This window comes from Hemicordylus capensis, chromosome 2 (assembly GCF_027244095.1).
Source record: "Hemicordylus capensis ecotype Gifberg chromosome 2, rHemCap1.1.pri, whole genome shotgun sequence".
Lineage (NCBI taxonomy): Eukaryota > Metazoa > Chordata > Lepidosauria > Squamata > Cordylidae > Hemicordylus > Hemicordylus capensis.
The window spans coordinates 332,820,852-332,846,940 of NC_069658.1; the positions used below are offsets into that span (position 1 = coordinate 332,820,852).

At 42.5% G+C, this 26,089-nt stretch overlaps 1 protein-coding gene and 1 long non-coding RNA gene across 2 annotated transcripts in view; both read left to right on the forward strand.

Moving 5' to 3' along the window:
- The window catches only part of LOC128343996 (serine protease inhibitor Kazal-type 5-like), a 226,428-nt gene that overhangs the window by 180,207 nt on the left and 20,132 nt on the right, over nt 1-26,089 (forward strand). Inside the window, exons 22-24 of the mRNA XM_053293435.1 lie at nt 16,434-16,462; nt 16,987-17,120; nt 19,758-19,876. Coding sequence (XP_053149410.1) covers nt 16,434-16,462; nt 16,987-17,120; nt 19,758-19,876 — 282 coding nt within the window. The remainder of the gene's footprint in view (nt 1-16,433; nt 16,463-16,986; nt 17,121-19,757; nt 19,877-26,089) is intronic.
- LOC128344117 (uncharacterized) lies at nt 16,994-21,420 on the forward strand. The gene is made up of 3 exons (XR_008315679.1): nt 16,994-17,120; nt 17,652-17,700; nt 20,861-21,420. It is a non-coding gene; the product is annotated as an uncharacterized LOC128344117 (long non-coding RNA).

Sequence of the window (26,089 nt, forward strand, 5' to 3'; positions counted from 1 at the left end):
TTGATCTCATGGGATGGGGGTTATTATGTTAATAAACAATTATGGAAGGCCATTCACTTCAAGACTTGGCTAAATTAAGGGGTGTGCACATAAGGGTGATGCTTGTTTCATCTGAGATACAAACAGTTCTCAGCTCAAGGAATGATTAATTGCTAACAACTTTAGCAATTAATATTACTGACTAATATTGCTAGAGTCAATCATTCCTTGAGCTGAAAACTGTTTGTTCTGTGCATCATATAGTTTCATCCAGTACTACTGGAATGAGTCAACATCCAACAAAGTTTAATGATTTTAATATTGTCTAACATGCAAATGACTCAAATATTAGAGATGCTGTTTCCTTAGAGTTCGTAATAACTTGTAGGATTGCATATGAGTGTTTTTTTCAGTTTTATAACCCATTAGGTAAAAAGATCATTGTTTTCAGCCAGTTTTAAGCACTGAATTCCAAACTGGATGCAAGGTCTGTTTGTGAGGGCATTTCTATCTTCTTCGGTTATCAGAGAGGAAAAATATGAAACATAGACAAACCAGCCACCAAGATCTCATTGGCTACTGACTGAGCTAGGCCTGTCTAAATAATCCCTAATTGCTGATTACAAAATACACTCAGCTAGCTGAATTCTGTTTATATGATTAAGGCATTCTCCTTACACAAACTAACATGAAGATTAACATAATTACAACATGACTTTCCTACTTGCATGCACTGCATTCTATACCTGTAATGCTTCCATGGCAACACACTGTTTGTATCTCAGATGAAATAAGCATCAGCTGGATATTGAGGATGTGATTTCAAACCCTAGTAAAGACTGTGCAGTTTTATTCAATTGTCTATATTTGTCAAAAATAACCATGAGGCAAAGATTGCCTTGATTTCCAAGTTGAGCCATGAGGCTATTTAAATTCAAACCTTTTGTGTAATTATCACAATGTGCTAGATCAGCAAACTCTAAAAAAGAGAAGGGTAAAAACAAAAGAAAACAAATACATCCAAAACTAGACTGAACATGAGAGATGTTAGATCACATTTTCCTGTTTCTCTCAATTGACTAATAATAATAATAAAATCCTTCAAATCCAGACAGCAGTAACTCCAGTAACTCCACACAGAACCCATCCTCATGAACAGTGAGAAAAGGCTCAGATCTACATGGAAGGAAGCCTTAAAATGCTCACCTCCCCAGCAGATGATCAAGGGCTCCTTTCTGGGTGGATGGATCACCCGCCCAGACGATTGCTGGCTACTGCCAGGCTGCCAGCAATGTGGAGGGTTGGGGGCTGGGATGCGAGAGCGTGGTGCATTAGAGGGATCCTCCTGGCACTCGCTTGGTGGCTACTCACATGTAAGTGCAGCGCTGTGCCGACACACAAGCACTAAGCCCGGCTTAAGAGTGCCCTCGCACCCAAAGCCCAAGCTAAGCCGCAGACTCCCTAAGCAGGTCTGCCGCAGGGCCGCCGTTGGGAGCTGCGCAGTTCCTAGTGGTTCACACGTGCCGGCAAAACCGGACTGGGTTTCCTTAGCCCAGTTTTGCCTGCACGTGTGAATAGCTTTGCTTTTTTTACCCTCATCTACAAGCAGTGTTCAAGATGTGTTATGAGAAGTGTTGTAGCACAGCATTTCCCAGCCAGTGTGCTGATTCACGGTGAGAAGGGAATCCAAAAGCAGGGAACCCTGGAGTAACCAACATGCTTGAAGCCTGCTACTTTGTAATAGCCTCATAGAGTACAATAGCAGCTGAGAGGCAACACAGCAGGATATACTTACCCCATTTGTCTTGCCCAGGATGCTTCTGCCACATTGTGTGCCACCCTGCTAACTGCCACAGCCATGAATATTTTTACGACCAATGTTTTAGTCTGTAGGCAAGATATGGAGGTGAGAGTTTTACATTCAGATGCAGGCTTCATTACTCTTGTGAAATATGGCTGTTGATTCAACCTAGCAAAATGGTTTGTGTCATTTTTGTCCAGTCCCATATGCTCAAGCAATAACTGACTCTAATGACCAAGGAGGACGCCATATAATTTGTCCTTGCTTGTACTGTTTCACTTTTTCTCCATTATTCTTCTACATCATCACTCCAGTTGTCTCAGTGTTTTATTATTATGTTTTCTACCTAAGAAAATGCAAATGTAAAGTGGTGTTTTCATTTGGATGTTATTGGAAATACATATATTGGAGCACTTTGAGTGCTGTAGTAGGAAACATTGGCTGACATCCAGACTAGCGCAATGCTGGTGTTGCTAATGCTTTTTTAATTTACAGGGGCGGGGGGGAAATGCTCAATCTTAATATATTTTGCAGATGGGGGGCGGGGGGGACTCAACCTCCTGTTCTCTCCATAAAGTTGCTTCGGTTGAACACAACTGCTAAAGGGTTTTTAAAACTGGCATGCTCCCAGCTATTTCTATATGCACACAGTCTTCACATGTGTAGGAGCAGCCATATCACAGTCCATAAATCAAAGTAATTTTATTTTCTTCCATACAGCCACACCCCAAACCCCTGCAACCCTTGGCATATATCAATAAATGTATGATAATACTGCAATTCATATGTTTTCATATGAATTATAATATATTCCTTTGTGTGCCTTCCCCAAAATGAAGGCTCATTGCCAGTCTGCTTCTTCAAGGAAATTTTAGGAAGCACATCTGCTCCTCGTGCCAACCCCTAACTGATGACTCTGTATTACCCAAGCATAAGTGTGTTCTATAGCTGTGAAGTCCACAAACATACAGCATACACTTCCATTTGCATTTCAGCAAATTGCACAAGTGTGTTCTTGCTCAAACACACAAAGTTCTGAAAACACAGTTGCATGATGACCATTATTTCTAATAGTCTTCCACATGCAACTGCATTTGCACAATATCATGCATTTGTGCAAAAGCACTCATGAGCAATTGTGCAAATGCTTTGCTGAAACTCAAACAGAATATCTGTGCTGTATGTCAGACCTTATCTTGAGATGAGGCAATGTGGCAAAATACAGTTATGTGGCCCCTGGAACACTGCCTTGTGAATCAAACAGCCCTGCAAGAAAACAGAACTGGGTATAAGGTGCTAAGGCCTATAACCCTGGAGTGTTGGCAGTGGGGCTTGGGTGCCTTGCTACTACACCCCCACAGCAACTCCCAAGCAAAGGGAGATGGAGTCTGCTCTCTGCTGTCCTGCAGCATCACCCATATAATGGCTAGAACTGGTACTGCAGCTCTTCAGTCCAGGAAACTTCGAGCCAATAGAGGCCTAAGCTGGCCCCATATAATAGTTGCTCCAGGTTTGTTTCCTTCATCTGACTGACTAAGCAACACCCCTAGGCTGATCAACAACACAGTTTTACCTTGCCTCGCCTCACCTTACCAGCAGTGTAGGAAGCTGCCAGCGGTGAGGGTGCAACCCACCGCTGGTGGCCCCTGCATCGGATGTCAGGTGCAGGGGGCGAGGTCAGACATAGACATGAGGCTGCTCAGCCCTGTCCACAAGCTGCTTCAGCCAGCGCTGTGTTCCCAGCCTTTTGAGGCAGACAGAGGTGCTTCCAGACAGGCTGGGAACCCAGCGCTGGCTGAAGCAGCTTGAGAACAGGGCCTGGAGGACCCGTTTCTGCATCTGACCATGGCCCCTGTGCCTGATGTCAAATGCAGGGGACGTGGTCAGGGTGCTGCACACTGGTGCACGCATCCATCATCCCAAATAGGGACCGCCAGCATCCCTCCCTCATCCCAGAGTGCTCCACACCATGAGCACAGCAGCTGCTCTCATTAGAACAGCCACCACACTCAGCGTAACCACTCTTTCCCTCCAGCTTGCAGCCAGAAATGCTGGTGGGCCAGGCAGAAGCCTTTTTCACCCAGGGGCGATCATTCACACAATCACCTGCTGAGGTAAAATGAACCACAGCTGAACTAAAACACTGGGTTAAAAAGTTGGGCTACCCGATTCTAGAACAGCCAGGAGCTCTTGGCATCCAGCACTCCAGATAAAATGAGCTACCTGGAGTAAACCAGGCAGCTCGTGTCATGAGAACGGCCTCAATGTTGTATTCAAGTAATTCTCTTTCCTTATTTTGAAGTCCAGTTCTCTATTAACATGTCTCTGTATAGTATACTTCCCATCCTTTCATGACTATACAGCTGAGTCTGCACTAGATATGTTGAAAAACTGTGATGTAAGCCACTGGATTTAGCTGTGCTGTTTTTCAATGTATATGTATGCCCCAAAGGAAATATTATCTTATTTTACATAGCTTCATTCATATATACATTTCAAAGACCTCTTGGCAGTACATTGTGGTTTGCCTACTCTGACTTGGTCAGTAAATACTTCCTCTGCTGACAAGGATTGTGAGCAATTCTTTGTATATTTTGGCAGAGATTCACCTGGTGTAAAGTCCTTTCAGTTTTTTTGATAGACTTAATAATAATCTTAATAAATCTTACAAACATGGATGCTAGTCTCCGGTAAACGCATTGACAGTCAAGACTATTTCTTATAAGAACTGTTGTCACAATCATCAAAAGCAGGGTAGGAGGCAGTAAACCCAGCTGTTAATGCTCATGTAGAGCCTACACAATATGCTGAACCCTGAGAAGCCCAACTTTGTATTGCAGTTTTTACTGAGGTAGGGCAAGAAGAGAGCCTTCCTGCCTTTCATTTTCCATGGGGGTGGGGGGGGAGAGCGTTGCTTGTACAGGTAGCTTCCAGCAGCTGGCCACCATGTTTGTGATAGAGAGCTGCAACTGTAGGGGCTATCTGTGCATGTTCTGTTCTGCTCAGCACTCTCTATGATCCATTGCTTGAAATGGCTTAAATAGTATTGGGTCTGCCTGTTGCCCCCATGTGGCAGGGGCGTAACTATAATAGGGCAAGGGGAGACAGTTGTCTGGGGGCCCACTGCCTTGGTAGCCCCCCCCCCGAGGCTAGTCACATAACTGACTCTCCCAGCCGTGCACCCGCCTGGGCTTCCTTCAGTTGTATTCATTCTCCAAAACTGATGTGAAACCAGAACAGCATGTTTTTCTCTAGTGCCATTAAATGACTTGCATTGTCCACAATTTACAAACCCCTTTAAAAAATAATTTAGGGTCCCATTTTTAAATCTTGTCTCTGGGCCCACTCCAACCTTGCTACGCCCCTGCCTTGTGGCCAATCAAGGGGTGGCTGATGACATCATGAGCCCCCCCCCCCCGCTCCTGGTAGTGCAGTGCACTATGGGAAGCTCTCTCAATACTCAGAGGACTTTCCAGGTTTGTTGTTGTTTCAGTCATTTGCCGGGTGAGTCAGCAGGCTCAAACTGGTGCTCTGGTTGTCTGCTGGAATGGGGTAGGTGATCTTCCCTCCCACAAGCAACCGTCAGATGATTGTGTGTATGACCTTAAAGGGTTCTATCAGCAGTTTTGCTTAAGTGTTTGATTGTTTTAAGTGTTCAAAACATGCTTAGGAAGTAGTTTTTCATTATTATCATTATTACCCATCTGGCTGCTATCAAAGCGAAAGATGAGATCTACTCCATTGACTCAGGTGGAAACAGTTCCCACTTGGCTCCTCCTTTGCCAGCCAGGTCGTACTGTTGCTGTTCACTTTTTCCGTTGGACCAACAAATTTTGTCTGCTCTGGAGAACATCGAGCTACATAGGAAGCTGCCATATTCCAACTCAGAACATTTGTTCACCTAGATCAATATTGAGGCTGTTCTCACAACACAAGCTGCCTGGGTTGCCCCAGGCAGCTTGTGACATCTGGAGCACCGGGAGCAGAGGGCTCCTGGTTGCTCCAGAAGAGAGTAGCCCAAATTTTTTACCCAGTGTTTTACCTCGGTAAAATGAACCTGTGGTTCATTTTGCCTCAGTAGGCAATTGTGTGAACAATTGCTTCCAGGTAGCACTCAGCCTGCAACCATTTCTGGCAGCGAGCCAGGGGGAAAGAGTGGCCATGCCAAGTGTGGCTGCTGCTCTGAGAGGATGCTCTGCATCCTCCCACTCCCAGCTTTTGCTGCTGCTTGTGTGGGCGCATGGTGTGGTGAAGGCAAAGATGATGATGCTCACTGCTGGGCAGGCAGGCGAGCTCCTGTCTTCCCCACAGACCTTGCAAGGGAGGTCATGAGAATTACTTCATTGTCGACACTGGCTGACATGATGAGCATTGCCTAATTTGTCCTTTTAATTCCAATAGAACTGCTTTGACCAATTTTCCTTATCATGTCAGTTATTGACTGACTGTGGCCCTCCAGAGTTTCAGGTGGTTACTTCTCAACCCTACTTGGAGAGTCAGAGATTGAAATGGGACATTCTGCATGCAAAGCAGATGATCTCCCACTGATTTACAGTCTTTTTCCACATTTTGTCTCAAAATTACCCACCCAAGAGCAAAAACCTAGAACTTGAAGATGACCTTGTACGATCTATTGAAGGTACTTTGTCTACGGGGAAAACAATATGGCTTCTAACTACCAGGTAACAGTATAGAACCACCCACCACCACATTTCCTACTTGCCAGGGCCACAGTTGGGTTACTCACAGTCATGGGGGGACAGAGTATCTTCCTTTCTCTTCTGTGGAGCCTGAGATGGTGGCAATCCTTGTCCAGGTGGTAGTGGGTCACCCTCCATTGCAGTCTTGTACCAGTTGCTCAAGCAATAAACAGCTCCATCCAAAATGTATCAATGTGACAATACAAACTCAGCTTGGTGGACAGACATGAAAACTGAAAGAAAGAAAGAAAGAAAGAAAGAAAGAAAGAAAGAAAGAAAGAAAGAAAGAAAGAAAGAAAGAAAAAGAAAAGATTCCCGTGAACCAGAACTCATTTTACTGATGTCAACAGTGTATAATCCATTATTCTGGAAATGTGGTCACATTGATTTTGCAGTGCTTTACAGTACATACTATGCAGCATGCCACCCATGAAAGGGGGATACATGGGTGCAGTTTCCGCAACAGCCAAGAACCCTCCCCATTCATAGCAGGGCAGGGGCTGCTGCATGCACTCTAACCTGTATGTCTTCACATCTGTGCTGTTCCTGCCATTAATATTAATGGCAGGAGTGGCACAGGAGCAAAGTGCATGGCTTAATACACATGCAGAAGCCTCCATCCCTGCTGGCAGTAGGGAATGGCTATCCGCTGTTGCAGAAGCTGTGCATGTGCATCCCACTTCCATGAGCAGTGCTCTGCACAGTATATAAGCCACTGCCTTGATCTGTGTCCAAGCTGTCAATGTGCAATTGCTATTTAAGGTAAATTGTTATTGGCACCATTTAAGGTTCACACATCTTTTAGTATTCCTTTCTGTAGCTGATTGTTGATTTAACTTCTGTTGCTTAGACCAAGGGCTAGTTTTTTGGTTCTAGTCTTTCGCTCAGTAGTAACTCTACATTTCTTTCCTAAATATAGAATTCACATTTCGTAACCTAATCAGCACTTTGACTATAACCCAACCTTACAACTGATCCAACTTTTCTCCACATCCAGGAGTTAAGAATAAAGGGCTACAGGAAGCAATGTGGCAGGTGCTACCAGTGAGCCCTAGACAAATATCTAAATCAAATGATTATTTTGCTTTCAAAGTCCTCATGTCATCTGGATTTCAGTTGGTTCAAGCGGGGCCAAACTTGTCTATCTGAACAACTGGACAGTTCTTACATCTCTTAAACCACAATTACATGGATCTGGGAATTACAAATAAAGCATGTGTTTCCTCTGTCCAGACCAGCTTTTTGTTGGAACAAGATGATAGCTGATGACACCAGAGCTTAGGTGAATCCTGACCAGATAAATCCTTTTGACTATTAACTGTTGACAGAGATCTGATGTTATGCTTGTTTGCCATATAGATCTCTTTTAGTTTGCATCCATGAGCATAAGGAGAGGAGGGAGTTGACAGATCTCTGCTTGAGGATATCCTATTCTTGGGTTTGGGTGTGCAGTGGTCAGATGCACACCCAGATGCAGACTTCTGAACAGACCTGCTCAACTTCAGCCCCCCAGCTGTTTTTGCACTACAATTCCCATAATCCCCAGCCACAGTGGCCAATAGCCAGGGATTATGAGAGTTGTAGGCCAACATCTGCAGGAGGGCCGAAGTTGAGCAGCCCTGCCTTAGAATATATATTAATCAATCAAACCATGCAGTGTCCAGCCCAAAAATTAGCACTTCAAAAAAAGAAGCAACAAACTTACTACAATATTCCTTGGCACTAGTTGTGGTAAATTCTGAATTGCTGGGTTGGGTTTTTGGGGTGGTTTTTTTACATTTTACGTCCCGCTCTTCCTCCAAGGAGCCCAGAGCGGTGTACTACCAAATTAAGTTTCTCCTCACAACAACCCTGTGAAGTAGGTTAGGCTGAGAGAGAAGTGACTGGCCCAGAGTCACCCAGCAAGTCTCATGGCTGAATGGGGATTTGAACTCGGGTCTCCCCGGTCCTAGTCCAGCACTCTAACCACTACACCATGCTGGCTCTGATGACTATATACCATTTCTAACATACCTATTCTTGTCCCACCTGTCTTACTCGACACTTATTAGAGTTTTTAAATGTGTGGCTTTTGGAACATTTGATGGTTCTGTGGCATTTTTTAACCCCTGCTAACTTGGCAAAGAGGCACCTTTTAACGTAGTGATTCTCTTTATTGAGCAGGGGAAGATTAACTGGCCCTGTCCACCCCCAGCACTGTACCTCCAGTGACTGTTGCTGGTGTCTATCTTATGTTTCTTTTTAGATTGTGAGCCCTCTTGGGACAGGGATCCATCTTTCTCTGTGTAAATCGCCCTGAGCTGTTTTTTGGAAGGGTGGTATAGAAATTGAATTTAATAATAATAATAATAATAATAATAATAATAATAATAATAATAATAAATAATTCATTACTGGCTGCACAAGAACAGGCACTAAGAACAAATGCAATAAGAGCAAAAGTAGAAAAATCCACCACAAACAGCAAGTGCCGCCTTTGTAAAGAAGCAGATGAAACCGTGGACAACCTAATCAGCTGTTGTAAAAAGATCGCACACACTGACTACAAACAAAGGCATGACAAAGTAGCAGGGATGATACACTGGAACATCTGCAAAAAATACAAGCTACCTGTAGCCAAAAATTGGTGGGACCATAAAACTGAAAAAGTTGTTGAAAATGAAGATGTAAAAATATTATGGGACTTCCGACTACAAACAGACAAACATCTGCCACACAATACACCAGATATGACTGTAGTTGAGAAGAAAGAAAAACATGTTAAAATAATCGACATAGCAATACCTGGGGATAGCAGAATAGAAGAAAAAGAAATAGAAAACATCACCAAATACAAAGATCTACAAATTGAAATTGAAAGGCTGTGGCAGAAAAAGACCAAAATAATCCCAGTGGTAATTGGCGCCCTGGGTGCAGTTCCAAAAGACCTTGAAGAGCACCTCAACACCATAGGGGCCACAGAAATCACCATCAGTCAGTTACAAAAAGCAGCTTTACTGGGAACAGCATATATTCTGTGACGATATCTATAACAATTGACAATAAAATTCTGGCATCCCAGGTCCTTGGGAAGGACTCGATGTCTGGATAAAACAAACCAGTCCATAACACCTGTCAGACTGTGTAAACAAGAAATAATAATTCATTGCCTCACACATGGATACTAAAATGTTTAGAAACAAATGGTGTCAGCAAAAACATTCAGATATTTATAAAAAAGGCAATGAGCATGTGGAGTACATACCCTGTTTCCCTGAAAGTAAGACCTACCCCGAAAGTAAGACCTAGCAGTAATTTCTGATGTACCGCTAATTGCCCTAGTGCATTTTTGGGGGCTAAAATTAATATAAGACACTGTCTTATTTTCGGGGAAACATGGTAGTTAACAATCAATGGCGAGACACTTTGACAGGTTAGCATTAGAAGAGGCATTTTCCAACGGGACTCACTATCCCCTCTGTTGTTTGTAATCACTATGACCCCACTTTCACAAATACTAAGCAAAACAGGCCTTGGATACCAAACATCTAAAACATCAAGTAAAATCAACCATCTGCGGTACTTGGACGATCTGAAGTTGTATGGAAAGTCCCAGTCAGAAATTGAATCACTGCTAAACACTGTCCATATATTCAGTAGTGATATAGCAATGGAGTTTGGACTAGACAAGTGTGCTGCATTAATAATGAAAAGAGGAAAAATAACAAAAACAGAAGGAATCGAACTGCCCAATGGAAGCATGATCAAGAACCTGGAAGAGAAAGAACCTTACAAATACTTGGGCATTCTCCAGGTGGATAACATTGCACACACTGAAGTTAAAAGAAAAATTGGAAGTGAATACATCAGGAGAGTTAGAAAAATCCTAAAGCCCAAACTCAATGGCAGGAACACCATACAAGCCATAAACACCTGGGCTATACCTGTTATCAGATACACTGCAGGAATAATAGACTTGACCCAGGCAGAGCTAGAGACGCTAGATCGTAAGACCAGGAAAATCATGACCATCAATCATGCTCTGCACCCCCGCAGTGATGTAGATAGGCTATACCTCCCTCGCAGCTCCGGTGGAAGAGGAATGCTGCAAGTCCATCAAACAGTCGAGGAGGAGAAAAGAGGCCTTGAAGAATGTATCAAGGACAGTGAAGAAGATGCACATCAAATGGTCAATAACGCAAAACTATTCAACACCAATGAAACAAAGCAGGCCTACAAGAAAGAACAAGTCAAGAACCGAGCAGAAAAATGGAGAAATAAGCCCCTGCATGGTCAATATTTGCACAATATAAGTGGAAAATCAGACATCACCAAGACCTTGCAATGGCTTAAGAATGGTTGCTTGAAGAAAGAAACAGAGGGTTTAATACTGGCTGCACAAGAACAGGCAATAAGAACAAATGCAATAAGAGCAAAAGTAGACAAATCAACCACAAACAGCAAGTGCCGCCTTTGTAAAGAAGCAGATGAAACCGTGGACAACCTAATCAGCTGTTGTAAAAAGATCGCACAGACTGACTACAAACAAAGGCATGACAAGGTAGCAGGGATGATACACACTGGAACTGCAAAAAATACAAGCTACCTTTAGCCAAACATTGGTGGGACCATAAAATTGAAAAAGTTGTTGAAAATGAAGATGTAAAAATATTACGGGACTTCTGACTACAAACAGACAAACATCTGCCACACAATACACCAGATATGACTGTAGTTGAGAAGAAAGAAAAACAAGTTAAAATAATCGACATAGCAATACCAGGGGATAGCAGAACAGAAGAAAAAGAAATAGAAAACATCACCAAATATAAAGATCTACAAATTGAAATTGAACGGCTGTGGCAGAAAAAGACCAAAATAATCCCAGTGGTCATTGGCGCCCTGGGTGCAGTTCCAAAAGACCTTGAAGAGCACCTCAACACCATAGGGGCCACAGAAATCACCATCAGCCCATTACAAAAAGCAGCTTTACTGGGACCGGCCTATATTATGCGACGATATCTATAACAACAGCAACAACATTGACAATAAAATTCAGCCATCCCAGGTCCTTGGGAAGGACTCGATGTCTGGATAAAACAAACCAGTCAATAACACCTGTCTGACTGTGTAAATAAATAATAATAATATTTTTAGCCTAATTTCCAGTAAGCTTCTGGGATCACCCAGCATTCTGTGTGTGTGTCCATGTGTACCCCACTCAATCAACTCTGCAACACCTAGACCAATATGAACCAAATCGGGTACAGTTGTAAGGACACTTAGGGTCTCCTCAACGGGGTAGTTTGTGATGATGTCATCCACCCCAGTCCAAGATGGCAGATGCACAAACTTTTGAGGCACAAGTGAGCTAACTTGTGAACTGCCTAACTGATTTGAACCAAATTTACTACAGCTGTAGGGACACATAGGGATGCCCAAATGGCATGGTGTGTGATGATTTTATTTTATTATTATTATTTATTATTTACATGTATATCCCGCTCCTCCTCCAAGGAGCCCAGAGTGGTGTACGACATACTTGAGTTTCTCCTCACAAAAACGCTGTGAAGTAGGTTAGGCTGAGAGAGAAGTGACTAGCCCAGAGTCACCCAGCTAGTATCATGGCTGAATGGGGATTTGAACTCGGGTCTCCCCAGTCCTAGTCCAGCACTCTAACCATTACACCATGCTGGCTCATGGTGTCATCCACTTCAGTTCAAGATGGTGGGCACGTGAACATCTGAGGCGCAAGTGAACATGTTCATTGATACTTGTGAACTGTACAGGTCAGTGAATTCTGTGCATAGCCAAATTATAGTATTTTCATGTAATGTGGCAAAAGATTGAAAAAGAGCAGACATGTATTCTAATCCAGCAGTTTGAAGCAGACACAAGGGCTCTTATGCATACACGTATGCATGCATACACACACAGTTTATTTGTCCACAAAAGCTTCCTCATTCACTTCAATAGAGAGGGCAGGTCCATACACACAAACCCCTGGTGCACATCAGAGCACACATGGGGCTCTGAATTGGGATCCTTACACTGAAATGTTCTTTCAATAGTAAGAAATATATGTTATTAGAACCAAAACTTCTATTTGCATCAATTTATGTGCCAAAAATGGACAAGATTTAGCCAACGTTAACCATTTAAAATGTTCATTCATTTTAATAGGTGTCAGTGTCTCCCAATGACCCCTCTGTCCTTTGCTAACTCCCTATCCTTGGAAGGAGGCAATTTACATCAAAGAAAAAAAGGGAAGGAGAGGAGGGCTCAACTCTTCCCTGACCTTTCATTATTCCCCTGAAACATTTATCCATCTGCTTTTATCCCTGAAGGTTACAGAACCAGAATTTGTGAGGTCAACACAGGTCCAGAATATTTGCAAGAGAAACAGTACCAGCGAGGAAGGAGTTTCAGGAGAACATAAACCATCTTTTTCACCTTTTCTGTGATGCAAATAATCCCCTATGTAAAGGAGAAGTGGCCGTCAGGACTTTCTTGCATTTCATCTTTGTATAATATATAGTTTAGTCTAATGATTGGCCAAGAACTTTAATCTCCCTCATTGTGTCACTTTCAGGACCAGTTTACCCATGCATCATGCTGGTCACTATTCTTTGTAAAATTGTTCCAGAATGGACATGTTAGACCTCATAGGATTCACCCCCCACTGCTAACAAATGGATTTAGTAACAATAATTTGTTACTAAACCATTCTTTACCCACAAAGTTGCAGTTTCATAATACATTGATCAAAAATGGGTATACATCTATTACATTTATTTATTTATTTATTTATTTACTTATTTAACATATTTTTATACCGTCCAAAACTTATGTCTCTGGGCGGTTTACGACGAGATAAAAAAAATTAAAACATTAGTTAAAAACAAAAACAAGAAATTTAAAATACAACAATTGAATTTTTTAAAAAAACAACAACAATATTCTACAACATTTAAAACAACCAAAACAGTATCAGTTAAAAGTCTGGGTGAACAGATGCAACTTTAAAGACTTTTTAAAAATTGTCAGAGATAGGGAAGCTCTTATTTCACTAGGGAGCGCATTCCAAAGCCTCAGGGCAGCAATGGAAAAGGCCCATCCCTGAGTAGCCACCAGACGAGCCGGTGGCAAATGCAGACGAACCTCTCCTGATGATCAGTGGGCGGTGGAGTTCATAACAAAGAAGACGTACTCTTAAATACTCAGGGCCCAAGCTAAATACTCAGGGCCCAAGCTATTTAGGGCTTTATAGGTTATAACTAACACCTTGTATTTTGCCCGGAAACATATCGACAGCCAGTGTAACTCCTTCAATACAGGAGTAATATGGTCTCTCCTAGATGACCCAGAGACCAGCCTGGCTGCCGCATTCTGAACCAACTGTAGTTTCCAGACTACGTACAAGGGCAACCCCTCATAGAGCACATTACAGTAAGCCAGAATGGAGGTTACAAGCAGATGTACCAGTGTTTTGAGGTAATCTCTTTCAAGAAATGGACGCAGCTGGCGTAACTGATAGAAGGCACCTCTGGCCACTGCCTCAACCTGGGACACCAGGGAGAGACTTGGATCCAGAAGTACCCCCAGACTGCATACCTGTTCCTTTTGGGGAAGTGTGAACCCATCCAGAACAGGCAGATCAAAATCGTCTCTCGAGTTTCAACCCTGCACAATGAGTACCTCCGTCTTATCTAGATTCAGTCTGTTTGTTATCCCTCATCCAGCCCATTACCAACTCCAGACAGGCATTTAAGGAGGTTATGCCCTCTTCCGATGATGCTGACATGGAGAAATAGATTTGGGTGTCATCAGCATACTGATAACACCCTGCACCAAATCTCCTCTCCAAGCCTACCTTGGCTCTCAAGAACTAAGGTAGACTTCTTCAGAAGCAGTCTAATAATTGCCTCCTTAAGACTAGGAGGCATCCTACCTTCCCTCAGGGATGCATTTATAATCTCTACCAGGCCTTCTACAACAACCGCCCTGCCAGAGAGTATAAGCCATGTCGGGCAAGGGTCAAGAGAACAAGTGGTAGGCCGCACGGTTCTAATCAGCTTGTCCATATCCTCAGGAGTCACAAACTGGAACTGATCCCATAAGCTTTGAAAACAAGAAGTGCTGGTAAGAACTAATCTGCCTACTTTCCTTTCACTATAATCTTAATTGATAATCACCATCTTCACAAGTTAGCCCACTGGCACCTCAAACATTCATGAGTCTGAGATCTTGAATTGGGGTGGATGACATCATCACAAACTATGCCATTGATGTGTCCCTACAAGTGTACCAAATTTGATTCAAATTGGTTAGGTGGTTCACAAGTTAGTCCACTTGTTCCTCAAACATTCACACATCTGCCAACTTGAATTGGGGTGGATGACATCATTACAAACTATGCTGTTAAGGTGTCCCTATGCGTCCCTACAATTGTACCAAATTTTGTTCAAATCAGTTCAGGCACTGCAGAGTTGATAGGGGACACATATGGACATCGACACACACTCAGAGAAAGCTGGGTGATCCCATAAGTTACTTTTCCTTAAATTAGCTGAACTAATTTAAATATGCTGGGAATATGCTGGTGGGTAGTTGTTCCTTCCAGATTTCTATATTGTTTACTACAAAATAGAAACTGAGGCTTGGCTAGGAAAATCATGGGAGCTGCACAAATATTTTCCTTTTTTTGCCTATCATGCTGGTTGAAAGAGAACTTCAACTTGTGGCATGCAAGAGGTTTCAACAAACATTACCAATTGTTTGCATCACAAAACTCTTTTGTCCTCCCAACAAAAGACTGGGAGGATGCTTTTACATTCAAGATATATAAGATACCCCTCCGTTTGTGTGTGTGTGCGTGTGTGTATATATATGCATCCTATTAGTAGAACCATTTCCTCAAGACTTACAAGAAGAGTCAGATCATTGCATCTACCATGAAGATCACATGTGTCTTTGGGGTCCTTTCTCTAGCTCTTTGTTGCTTCTCTGGTGAGTAGGCTAAGAGATACTATATGCTTAGCTCGGAGGATTTCTTTCTGATACAATGGATGCAGCCTAGAAAAAAATCATTGTGATTGCACAATTATCCAATTTTCAAAAAACCCTCTTAGTGCAGGTCACCTGTTCATTTGCTGCCTGCTCAAGCTGCTCATCATGGGGTAATGTTTTGACTTCCACTATTTGAAGAATAATATACTTGACTAGAAAGGAATGTACTAGAAAGGAATATTGATTTTACCTGGTGAGAGAGGAACTGATGATATTTAGTTTCGGTCCTGTCGTTACAATTAGGGATGTCAGTGATGTCCTCTGACACAGAGTTGGAGAAGAATTTTTGGAGCTGCCCCCCACCCTGCATGATGGCTGCTGCTATAAGCTGCAATGCCAGTTGGTTTGTGTGTTTTAAAAATTATCTCACACAAATTTTATTTTATTGCTCTTTCTGGTTCACTGCTTTGAGCACAAATTTCTGGGAAAGTGGGGTATAAATTTAATAATTTATTGTAATTTATTTTATTAAATGTGCACCCCACCTTTCTCCTGACAGATTCAAGGTAGCTTACAGCAGTGGGTGGCTTCATACATCACGGCAGCAAGTAAGGTTGTGCCAGCTGCCAGTCCCTGGTGAGCGGGTATTCCTGGCATGAGCCTCAAGTTCCATTCCTGGTGTATTGTCTGAAACCACCAATGTCGGGTTCCCCAGCAGCTCTTCCCTCTGGGAAACCAACATCTGCATTGAACTTCAGTTCTTGGTTATGTGGGGTTAACAGAGGGAACTGCAGCTGGGGAACCCAGCATTGACAACACACTCGAACTGCAACTTGTGGTTTGTGCCAGGAGTGCTTGCTTGCTGGGAACTGGTGGTTGGTGGAAATACTAGGAAATTTGAATTCAGTTTCTATTAATGATTGATTTGATCTGACCAGTCTTTGATCTGTGTAATTTTGTTCTAGGAGTTGACAGTAGTGATGGTGGAACTGAGGTAAGTGGTTTTTAAGTATCTTCCTCGGTGTGTTAACCCTGTGTTGTGGCAGTTGTATCACTGACTTAGTTTTAGAACAAATATCTTTATGGATGTCCATAAGTTCTTTAAAATGGGTTGCATATGAGCCTATGCTCCTGCTCAGGCTTATTGGTCAATGGTTCATTGACCAATAACCTTCAGCATGATGAAAGCTATTAACAATATAGTGCTTGAAAGGCAGGGTCCTAATGAGGGATGCTGTTTTAGATTTTAGTAGGGTTTTTTTTAGTTTAGTTTTTAGAGGGTCAGACTGCATGTTATATGAATCATGTGCTTGTTTCTTTAAATCTAAATGGCAATCAGAATGCACCCCCTCCACAAACTGGAACAGTAGCATGCGGGGAGGAGGGATTAAACCCTTTACCCCACACCATGGTCTGCATCCAAACCTCTCACAGCTGATGTTTGCCATGGGAAAACACCTCCCAACTATGACTGAAGCTGCTGTTGCTGTGACAATGAGTGATATATTCCTTTTGCAGGTCAATTGTGACAGATACCTAAGGATTGTTATAGGTAACACAGAATCAATAGCCTGCCCAAGTATCCACAAGCGAATCTGTGCCACAGATGGCAAAACATATGCCAATGAATGTGAGATTTGCAAACATAACCTGTAAGTATCATGGATATATAGAAGATTTTCTTCTCAATAACTAAGAAAGTGTAGAATTTCTAGTAATAATACTTACTTAATTTCAATAGGATTTCATTGAGTAAATTTAGTCAAGATGTCAGCCACCAGGTATAAACACAATGCTTATCTTCATGAGTAATCCCCCCCCCCGCTTTATGCCCCTCTTGTTGGTAGCAGAGTGGTTATGTCCGCCCCCCAATAGTATGTGTACTGTAAGGCTTAGAACTGAAATGATGGAGTATAGAAGGAGATGGAATGGTGAAACCATAGAGGGAACAGTGGGAGACGTTTATTAATAATTGGTAAACTAAGGAGCAAAATACATCTCGTAATATCTGGATGGAGACAATGAAGAAAATAATGGAGGTTGTTCAGTTCAACTATAATTTTTACCCAGCACTATTTATTTTACACAGCTTCTGTTAATATTCATTTACATGAATAGATAATTTATTTTACCAAAAGAATATAAACAGGGGCTCCTTGCTGAGTTTTGTCTCATTTATCCAGGATAAATAAGGAAACGGTTGGCAAGAAGTATCTTGGGAAATGCAACGAGGTAAGTGAAAACATTTGGAATGGCACAGCAATTAAGGAAAACAAAGTTGCAAAAACGTTTTTTTGACATTAGCATCATACTGATGGAATGAGCATCTGGTGAATCCAAAGAGAAGACTTCTACTATAATGAGTGATCTAGGGCTCATCTTTCTTTACTCTTTGTGTCCATGCCAAAGTACATGCTACTATAAATATTTACTACTAAAAATATGTATATACCTCTTTTCAACAAAAGTTTCCAAAGCGGTTGACATATGGAAAGAAAGAAAGAAAGAAAGAAAGAAAGAAAGAAAGAAAGAAAGAAAGAAAGAAAGAAAGAATAATTAAATATAGATTCCAGTCCCCAAAGGATTCACAATCTAAAAAGAAACATTAGGTAGTCACCAGCAACAGTCACTGGAGGGCCAGTTGCTCTCCCCCTACTAAATAAAGAGAATCACCACTTTAAAAAGGTGCCTCTTTGCCCAGTTAGCAGGGGCAAAGAGGCCTCTTTTGGTAATACTAATGCTGTACTTGAAGCCACCTACTGGCACAGTGGGGAAGTAACTTGCCTAGGGAGCAAGAGGTTGCTGGTTCAAATCCCAGATGGTATGTTTCCCAGACCATGGGAAACACCTATATCAGGCAGCAGCGATATAGGAAGATGCTGAAAGGCATCATCTCATACTGTGTGGAAGATGGCAATGGTAAACCCCTCCTACCAAAAGAAAAGCACATGGCTCTGTGGTCACCAGGAGTTGACACTGACTCAATGGCACAACTTTACTTTCATCTTGTACTTGAATATTTAAAAGAGACAGGTCTTGCGTTTCGAAAAGAGACAGGTGCCTGTTTCTGCAACTACACCCCATTTGGCATACATATGTGTTGCACTTAGGTTCCTGAGTTCAAAATGTAAACTGAGAGCAGTTCTTCATCTCTCACAGCACTAGAACTGGGAGTTATCTAATGAATTTGTCATAGATTTAGGTCAGACAAAAGGAAATACTTCTTCACACAGAATTAATCTATAGAATTCACTGCCACAAAATGGGGTGATACCAGTCTTAAATAGTTTTAAAAGGGGATTAGCTATATTCCTGAAGGAAAAATCTATCTGTGGCTACTAGTTATGGTGGCTCCATGTTACGTCTAGGTTCAAAGGCTGTGTACCCTGAACACAAATTGCAGGGGAGCAATAGTGGGTGAGGGGCATGCTTTTATCTTCTGGTTGAGGGCTTTCCTGAGGCATCTGGTTGAGCCACTTTGGAAAACAGGTATTCAATATGAGGTATCTGCTACTGACGAAAGCAGCAATGTAAAACTCCACTGCTGTTGTCATCAAGGCAACAGCTTTTGAAGTTAAAAGACAGATGGAGAGCAACCATGTTGCTGTCAAGGAAAGCCCACAATACACTGACTCTGTCTAAGAGCATGCCATACTATGGGATCAGTTCAATGCAATCCTGCCAGTGAACTGACAGACTGATGCATTCAATCAGAATCCAGTCTGATCTTAATCATTCAGGTGATGCACAGCCCTACTGACTATTCCTTTAGTGAATGCAGTAAAAGAAAAGGCAACATTTATTCACTCTGGGAGACTAGTCACATGTGCGTGCAAAACCTGGCTGAGGGAGCCTAGCCCAGTTTTGCATGCCCATGTGAACCACTAGGGTTGGGCCCCATCCCAGCGGCACACAGCGGCAAACCTGCCTATGTAGCCACCTTTGAAAATGAGGTTAAGGGAGTGAGTGGTCCCTCAGCTCCATTTTCTTGATTGTGTGGCAGCTGTGGCTGCTTATAGCCACGGCTGCCACACTACAGGGAGCCCGGGGAGGAGAGGAGGGATCCCCATGATGCACCGCACACTCGTGCGGCGCATCATTGTATTTCCGAGGCCTGGGACAACACATCCCAGCCCTCCCCGCTGCCTTGGCGAATGGGGAATCATCTGGGCACACCCAGCAACGCTGGTTTGATTGTCTGCGGGGAAGGTAAGTTTAACCTGCCTCCTGCGCAGACCGCCTGCTTGCCCTTCTCTCTTTTTTAAAGTTTAGAATGTTTTATTTTTAAGAAATAGAGAAAGGAGAAAAGATAATTACATCTCTTCAGTAATCAATTACAACGAATATATGAGAAATTATACAACGATAAAAACCACATCCATCTTAATGATAACTATTCGGAAAACACGTAAACTTATGCAATATATTTCCAGGTCATTTTTAACTGCAAGGATCATTTTCTGGAGAAAATTAGTAACATTAATAGATTACAAAATATAGAAAAATAACGACATTCCTTGGTGTTTGAGCCCCACCATTCCAGCTTCAACGGGCCCCTACCTTTTAACTGAACTTTTTCTTCGAAAATATATGAGTATATTTTACCAATTAAAGAGAGAAGAAAGGGAAAAGTAAAAGTAAAAAGCTTTTCCAATGGAAAAAAATAAGCTATATTGAATTGGGAATTCTAAAAAATAGAAAATTTTCATAAGAATGTCCCTAATTTAAACGAAACCATAGTAAGCTGTCTAGTTCTCTGGGAATCAAAATTTAATTATTAACTTTCAGGTAACTAGTGCACTTCAATTATTTCCATATTTTAAAGCAAGACTAATATAATGCTATTGTTCCTTTGGGAATATAATCTTTTTATTTTTTTCATTTAACCAGAATCACAGCTTCCCTAGTTTAATAGCCAACCATTGAAATAAGACGGATTACAAAGCATAAGATATTATGGTTTTTGGCATTAATCTGCAGCAAAGGCCCATAAAAGCAATGGTCAATATAATTATAATTATACAGTTATCAATAAACAATCTGCAGCATTCAGGGTTCAATATATTCCGCAGTAATTCTTAAACCCCATCTGAAAGTATTTAAAAACATTCATAAATAAAAATAAAAATAAGGTTAGTGAAGAATCATGTGAATAGTGCCATAGACCTTCAAGTTTAAAAAAAAGTCAAATCTAAGATGTGGATATAACCCCTGAATTGTATTGAACTTGATAAAAGATTCCCAGGATCTGCTTGCCCTTCTCAAGGATCGTTGAGAAGAGGCTCTGGGAGTCATTCAGCTCTGGTTGAAAATTCTTTCAGATGTCTCTTTTGCTAATGAAATGAAGAAAGAGATTAATTCTGCATCTACCTGTTTTTTTCCTCCTTTGTAGGAATAATAAAAGGCTTCTTTTCCTTCAGCAATTGGGAGAATGCTGGCTGAGTCTCCAAAAATCATACAACCACAGTGGACCATTTGACCAGGGAACCATTGGACCAGGGAACCACCTCCTTGTCTAACATCTCTTTCTGCTGCAAGCCAGGCCTATCCACCCATCCATCAATCAGATGTTCACAAATTAATTTATGCAAATACACTTCTTTGGCTCGGGCCTAGCTTTCACTGAGGTGATCAACCTGTCTGTGCACCATACCACTTCCTACTGAGTGAAGCTCATATGACTGAATAACACTTCAAAAAACAACAAAACTCTTGCATATATATATAGCTGGCTTGTCAGAAAGCTAGACTGGACTCTGTCTCCCTAAAATCTAGTTTTCTATGAAAGTATGCTTCTGTACAGATGGGTATTCAATCTTGTGAGTCCCCACCTACAGTCTGAAGTGGTACATCCTATACACATGCTTATGACTAGTAAAAACTAGTCAACACAGTGCAACCCTGCGTATATTATTTGCTTGGAAGTAAGTCTCTGTTCAGTGAGGTTTATTCCTGATCAAAGACTCCTAGGACTCAAGACAGTATTTGTTCCAAATCCTGATTTCCAAATACTAATCTGTATGCTTGCAGTTGGTCAGAGATTTCAATGTGTAGATCAGATTTTCTCAAATATTTACCATTTAATTTAAGATTTTCTTTTTGTTTGACCAACAATCTCAAGTTCAATTTTTGCTCCAAATTGCTAAGCTGCTTCAATTCACGGACAATCAGCACATCCACTGTGAATTGGATGATTGCATCTCTGCAGGTCATTCTATACTTTTCCATGTGTACTTATTCCATATTAAATTAACCTCACAATATGCAATTTACTCCATTGTGGTTTTTCATTAGCCAGATTTTATTTCAGATATGCTGAACCAAGATGGGGATAAAGTTGGCCCAGTTCTTTCAATTCAGTTTTCAGCATTATATTATTGGGCTTTATGGGGGAAAGGTGATTTGCATCTGCATAATCCCCCCAAATGGAAATTTTGTAAAAACATTAAGGCAAGTATTTTGGAAAATTTCCAATAAAAGACCTCTAAAATGCATTGAACATGGAGTGGGATAGAATCTTTGCAACTTGGGTAGCTTCAGACGTCTTCACCATCATATGTACCATATTATCTCACACACCTCCATGGTGATTACAAGTATTATTATAAAAACCTGGTCCTTTAGCTCTTCTGCCTCACACTCGTGAGATTCTCAAGGAGAGAAATTTCTGTCCATGATGAGTCTTCCATGGGCATACACAGCTTGTGACCTACAAAGCCGAATGTAGCCTATCAGTCTGTTATACACTGTGGCATTCCAAGAACTTGACAACAGCAAATATGGCCTTTTCCCCTTCTCTGATAATAGATAAGTGATCATGGGCAAAGCAAGATTGGAGAGGGTCCTAGGACAGGATATGAGGATAGTTGGACACCCACACCTTCTTCTCCTTCCCCCTGTCTTCTTCACCTTCCCCCTCCCCCCACCCACCTTTTTCTTGGTGTCACTCGCAGGTCAGGATGTGCAAATCAATCCAAGTACAAAATGATTTGTACCCAAATCTACCTGTTTTGGGTGATTTATGGACAAAACAAAATGCCCCTGTGCTAGCTGGCCAGATTCAGGTCCAAAACAAATCACCCAAATTTTGGACCTGAAAAATTCATAGATTCAGACCTCCATTTTATGGCAACCTCTCTTGCTCTCTTTATTTAGTGTCAGGAAATATTTCTGAAAATCCTGCCCTCCCAAGCTTCAGATTGGTGACTTAAAGTGTGCAACGTTTGGCTGGCAATTCCCGCCTGGTTCAGATTGGCTCATTTGCATTGAAATCTTGTGTTGCCAGGGGTGACTGACCCTGCATTGGCTAGGGGGGAGGGTCAAAGAAGGGACAAGGGTGGAGGGAGTTCAAAGGAGGGATTTTCAAAAGTACTTAAAGAGGCAGGCAGCCACCATTCTGCCTTTCTGCCTCATGGGAGGAGAGAGAGAGAGAGAGAGAGAGAGAGAGAGAGAGAAGCTTTGCTTTGCCTTGCCTGCCTGCTGCCTGGAGAGGATTCTCTGATTTTTGTTCCTGCTTTCCTGGCTGAGGAAAAGAGAAGATAATTTTTTTTCACCCCCTTCCTGCTGCTGAGAGAATCACTGCCTGTACCTGCTGTCTGTGCAAATCCAATTAGGTACAAAACAATTTGTATCTGAATCTAGCTGTTTCAGGAGATTTGTGGACAAAACAAATCACCCCTGTGCTAGCTGGCCAGATTTGGACCCAAAACAAATCAGATTGAATCAATTTGGGTACAAATAAAATTTGTGCACATCCCTACTTGCAGGGCTCTCTCTGTGCATACTTCCAGTGCAGGGTGGCTCCTTTTCCTCCTGTCCCTCAGGGTTTTGACTCCTCTCTGACATTCTTTCCTACTGCCCCTGCCACTCCAGCACCAGCAGCCCACTGTTGGTTGCCACAAGGCAGCGGGGGCTTCCAGAGGTGCAGCTAGCTAATTTTGGAGTCCAGACCTAATGGTCTTTTGGGGGGCCCCCTTGCAAAGTACTGTTGCACACACAGTATTTAAAATGTGCTTTCATGAGGGCCCAAACAGCAATTGAACTCACAAGAATGTAAGGATGTAAAACAAGTATCTTTATGCAGATATGAGAAGTGTGCCTTTAACAAATCAAACTATAGCCTACTTACTTTAAATGGGGACTCTTCTTGCTTTTTTAGCAGCAAATTCCTCAATGTATCCAGATGCATACAATTTTTTTGTTTACTCACCAGCCAATTCACAAGTTTATATTTTTGATGGGGAAGGGGTTTGAAAAGAAGCTAGGACTGAATACCAGCAGTCATCCCTCCCACCAGCCACAAAAGCAACCAGAAAAATGGCAATAAAAGTTGAAGCACCAGATCTCTCTTGGGATCTGTGGACTTCTGTGGCTGACATCGAAACAGCCCAATGTGTGAGCAGAAAGCACTTCTACTTCCAGATGCACATAGATTTTGTTGGAGTTTTATTTTACCCATTTCCCAATAGCTGCCCCCTTATACCACAAATGGATAAACAGCACACAGTTTACCTGTTGTTGTTCTCTCTGGAGTCTGGACTGGTTTTCGCAATTGCTGCTGGTGTGAGTGTGTGTGTGTGGCAACCCAGGCACACAAAAGGCATGTGCTGGCTGGCTGGCTCACTGCAGTTGTGCCTGCCTAGCTGCCAGCACTGCTCCCTCTCCTTCTCCACAGCCAGTGGAACTTGGCTTGGCCCAGGAACTCCAGAGTGTCTGAGCAGGAGAGTCAGTGGCTGTCTGCCTGCTTCTCAGATGCTCGCCTGCTCTTGGGGCTCCAGGCTTCACGGTAACTCCTGCTGCCTCATTGCTCACTAGTAATAGTAATAGTAATAATTTTATTTACAGTCATTGACCAAAATTATCATTGCTCACTCTCCTCCCTTGCGTGGCTTGCGCTGGCTGCTGGAGGACTCCCAATGCAGCGCTGTAAAGTGTGCACAGTGCACACACAGCGCAGGTACAGCCGGGCAGAAGTGGCTGTCAGCTTGGCAGCCTTCTCACCTGGCCCGGTCCCACTGCTGTACCTGGAGCAGATCGGGTGGGCTATGGGCTGGCAGTTTTGCTGCAGGAGTCTGGCAGCACTCAGCCCTCACTGCCCACACACAGTTGCATGACTAATGCTTGGTGTGGCATGGGCCAGCAGCAGTGTGGTGCAGGCCAGTGGCAGTTTACCACCCAGGACATAAATAACAATTTGGGGGCTCCAAGGCCTGCAGGGGGCCAGACCTCCAGCCTGAAGTCTGGGAGGAATGGCACCTCTGGGTGCTTCATCAACAACATCACTGAGTTTGGTGCCAAGTACCTGCCCTGGGTGGGCGTTCCTACTTTTCTGTAGAAGCTGTCTCAGGGCAGAGGGCTGTGGGACTCGAACAAATTCTGCATGAACTCCGGTCAGATGCTGAACTCAGTGGCATTACTGATGAAGTGCCCACCACTTCATGGGCAGAGGGAGCAAAGAACCCCTGTCCTGCCGGGTGAGGGAGGAGACTGGTGGCCTGAGACACTAGCAGGACCCAGGTATTTCCCCCCTCACTCAATGGTCGTCATGCCCCTGGAAGTGATTCTAATATGAGCTGCTGAGGATATTAAAAGAGCCAGCACAAAGAAGGTACACTCTTCAGCTGAGCTGAGATCAACTCTACTCTTTAGGACTTCAATTGAGTTGGGACTGACTTTGCTACTCTGTAGTTTATGTAGCTTAAGTTTAATTCAGATTCAATTTAATATTCACATCAATATAATACTCACAATGTAAGAAATTAGATATTCCATCTATTCACCCACCCTTCCCAGTGTGTTTCTGAAGTTGCTCTACAGAGGTGCAGATGGCAGTGGGATGGCATCACAGACCATAAGAACATCATTGTGCAGAAAAAATAACCCCCCACAAAATATACCCCCCCACCCAAATGTAATTATTAAGAGTCAAGTTATTTTAGGAATAAAATCCAATTTAAAACAAAACTTTATTATAGGGAATGTGAAATGCCTTACATCTACAGACAATTACATTCATTTCCACCTAACAAACCTGTGGGAATAGGGTGTTGTTTTTTTAAAGGATGCCTATGAAAGGACAAATGTGCTCTGCACTCTTTCATATAATATTAACTTTGCTTCATGTAGCTTCACTGGCAGTAGCTCTAGGCTTTCTTGTTAGAACAGAAAGGTTTGGCCCAATTTAAGTGTGATTTGAGCTGTCAGCCATCTTGCATGACTGATGCAGTTCAAATGATGATCTTGTGGACTTTGGTCCCAGACTGACATGTAGCAGCATCAAGTTGCTTAAAAGGTCCCCCTGCCCTCTGTGTTGCAACATATTCCCTTATGTTTGTTTGTTTTATGTTGCATAATTCCTTAGCATTTCAACTTCAGCTCCCAACACACTGGCCTGCTTTAGAGTGATTGTACCTCTTTCATGCAAGGAAAGCCTACCTAAAGAGTACCAGAATCAATCATCACAGGGCAAACCCTCCCTCCCTCACTCCTCTGCACACCTGTTTTCACCTGTTTATAATGTCAACATATCCTTATCCTTTCTCCAGTTCTTTCACACGAGAACAATGGCTTCTGTAAATATTACTACAGATTGTTTGGGGGCCAAACCACACATTACATAATG